General features: G+C 39.4%; 1 protein-coding gene across 1 annotated transcript; it reads left to right on the forward strand.

Annotated features, from left to right (window-relative positions):
* Window positions 1-1,896: 1,896 nt before the first annotated feature.
* On the forward strand, window positions 1,897-2,920 carry LOC118538099 (olfactory receptor 2AG1). Its single transcript, XM_036095923.2, is given in 3 exon segments — window positions 1,897-2,488; window positions 2,491-2,691; window positions 2,694-2,920. Coding segments are annotated over 3 exon segments (1,020 nt in total).
* Window positions 2,921-3,144: the final 224 nt, after the last annotated feature.

Consider the following 3,144-nt stretch of genomic DNA (forward strand, 5'->3'; position numbering starts at 1 on the left):
ACTCTTCTATTTATCACCTCCCAAACTGGCTTTTCTTGACTTATTTCCATTGCAAATATCTAGCCAATCACCAATTGTTGTTTCTGCTTCCAACATGTATCTTGAATCTATCCTACCTGTGCTATTGCCCTGATTCACCTTACCTATATGACCTCAATCACTTCTGCACATATCATTTTTTATTGTTGTTCCAAGTTTTTATTTAAATTCTAGTTAGTTAACATATAGTGTAATATTGGTTTCAGGAGTAGAACTTAGTGATTCATCACTTACATATAACTTACTCCTGCCCATCTTCTATTACTCCTTCGTACAACTGTAAGAGTTATCTTTTAAAAATAAAAATTGCCTACTGTCACATCTCTGTGTGTGTGTGTGTGTGTGTGTGTGTGTGTGTGTGTGTGTGTATGCTTTGCACTGCAGTCCATATCCCCTAAAAGGCCAAACATGATTTGGAACATGTGTATCTCTCCAAATTTATCTCAGTTAGTACCCACCTCATCAGTCTTTATTTAGCTCCTCAGAAATTATAAGCTCTTTTCTTTTTCAGAGACTCTGGATAAAATGTATCCTCTGCTCACGTACCTCTTCACTCCTCTTCATTTGAATAATTTATGATCATCTTTAAAAACTGAGTCACTCCTCTTCCTTTGAATAATTTATGCTCATCTTTAAAAACTGAGCCTGAAATTCAGTCTCAGAGAGGTATTTCCTTAATTACCAATCTACATGAGAACCACTATTATTTACCTTTATGATAGTTTTCACATTTGTAATTACACCTATCTTTAAATGCTGTTCACAAGAATGTAACTGAAGATAAGTGTACTCCTCAAGGTAAGTGTACACTTATCTTGATGAGCACTGAGTAATATATAGAATTGTTGAATCACTATATTGTACCCATGAAACTAACTTAACACTGTATGTTAACTATACTGGAATTAAAATTTTAAAAAACAAAGTAAAAATCAGAGAAGTGAAAAAAAAAAAAGAATGTAACTGAATGTGGTCAGGTATTCTATGTTATGTACTCCCTTCTATACTTGGGAGCTTCACAATGCCTGGCACACAAGAGCCATGGGAAGGGATGGTTCTTTCTCTCTTCCAAAATTTGCCTCTATGTCAAGGGAATGGTAATGTAAGATACCTAGTCTTCACTCCTCATTTCTTCTCAAGGGATTATGAAATTGAAGAATGCACTGGGATAAATTTCTCTTTTTTTGGAAGATACAATGGCTAGGACTTGATCTATCTGTTCCCCTTTCCCACTATTCCTTCCTTGTGGGAATACCAATTTATTCCTATATTGCCTGTGATTGCAAAAGTAATTATGCACTTGGGGCTTAGTATTAGTAAGCCCATTGCCCACTGACGTATAAGCTTCATTCTTGAATTTCTGCTTTATTAAAAATAGAGGTGATACTTTGGCCTGCACAAATACCTTCTCTCTCAATTGGTTCAAAACCTGGGTGGGATAGAGGGGGATATATATTCCCTCTCAAAGACCCTGCATCTCCTGAAAAGAAGGCTGGACAGTATGTGTCCAGATTTTCCCTTTAATTTCTCCCATTAAGTTGCTCCACATTTCTCAGAAAAAGTAAATGGAATGAAAGGCAGAGATAAGCCCAGAATTATTGTACAATGGGACTCCCCTAACATTGAAGAAAACATCAGAAGTGGGGGAAGAAATGTGCTCTTATAACAGTATGTGATCGGTACATATTTGGTGAGTTAATTCATGAATGAAAAAGTGTAATATGATATGATAAATTGAACAACCAATCCTGCTGATCAAGGGCTATAACATTGTAAAGCCAGAGAGTCCCCAGGTACCACATCAGAACTATTTTGCCTAGATCTTATATAATTTCAGATAAGTAAAGAAACCACAGAATGGAGCTGTGGAATTCCACCTTGGGAAATGGCTTCATCTTGGTGGGGATTCTGAATGACAATGGACCTCCTAAACAGCTCTGTGCCACAAATGCTGTCCTGTACATGTTTGCCCTGACCAGCAATGGCCTGCTGCTCTTGGTCATTACAATGGATGGTTGGCTCCATGTGCCCATGTACTTCCTGCTCAGCCAGCTATCTCTCATGGACTTGATGTTTGCATCTGTAGCTACTCCCAAAATACTTGTGGATTATCTCCATGGGGAGAACACCATCTCCTTTGAAGTCTGCACCTTTCAGATGTTAGTAGTTCTCACTTTGGGAGGTGCAGAGGACCTCCTACTGGTGTTCATGGCCTATGATAGGTATGTGACTATTTGTCATCCTCTGGACTACATGGTTCTCATGAGGCCAAGGATCTGCTGGCTCATGATAACATCTTGGATCCTGGCATTCCTGAATAATGTGATATACACCTCATATACTATGCACATTCCTTTCTGCATATCCCAAGAAATCAGACACCTGCTCTGTGAGATCCTGCCCTTCCTGAATTTGGCCTGTGTAGATACCACCATATATGAGCTCATGGTATAGTGATGGGTATGACCTTTCTCATGCTTACCCTTGCTGCTATCCTTGCCTCTTATACATTTGTCCTAATTGCTGTCCTTCACATGTCCTCAGGTGAGAGACAGCAGAAAGCCCTTATCACATGGTCTTCTCACCTGACTGTGGTAGGAATGTACTATGGAGCTGCCATGTTTATGTACATCTGGCCCAATTCCTACCATAGTCCCAAGAGGACATCCTCTCTGTATTTCATATTATCATTACTCCAACACTGAACCCTCTTATCTGTAGCCTGAGAAACAAGGAGGTAATGGAAGCCTTCAGGAGAATACTGGGGAGATTCACTTCTGTCCAGAGACGGGAGATGCCAGTGTCCTGTGGAAGCCCTATAGCTTCTAGATGGGACTCCATATCTGCTCTTGGTTTTGAGCTCACATCTTCCACATTTTGAAAACTCTGAAAACCTGTCACATTGGAGATAAGTCCTCATGTTTCATGAGCTATGTTTTAATAGCTGAGAATGCATTCATTTCTCTGATCAACACCCAAGGATCTGGTTGAAATTCCCTTTCTGTTTTAACAGAGATGAGTTTATTTTTCACTTCATGTTTTTCTTTCCCTCCTCTACAACAATCCTACACCCAGCCACACAGGAAGTTGGGCCAGAACTTTTTC

This window comes from Halichoerus grypus, chromosome 11 (assembly GCF_964656455.1).
Source record: "Halichoerus grypus chromosome 11, mHalGry1.hap1.1, whole genome shotgun sequence".
Classification (NCBI taxonomy): Eukaryota; Metazoa; Chordata; class Mammalia; order Carnivora; family Phocidae; genus Halichoerus; species Halichoerus grypus.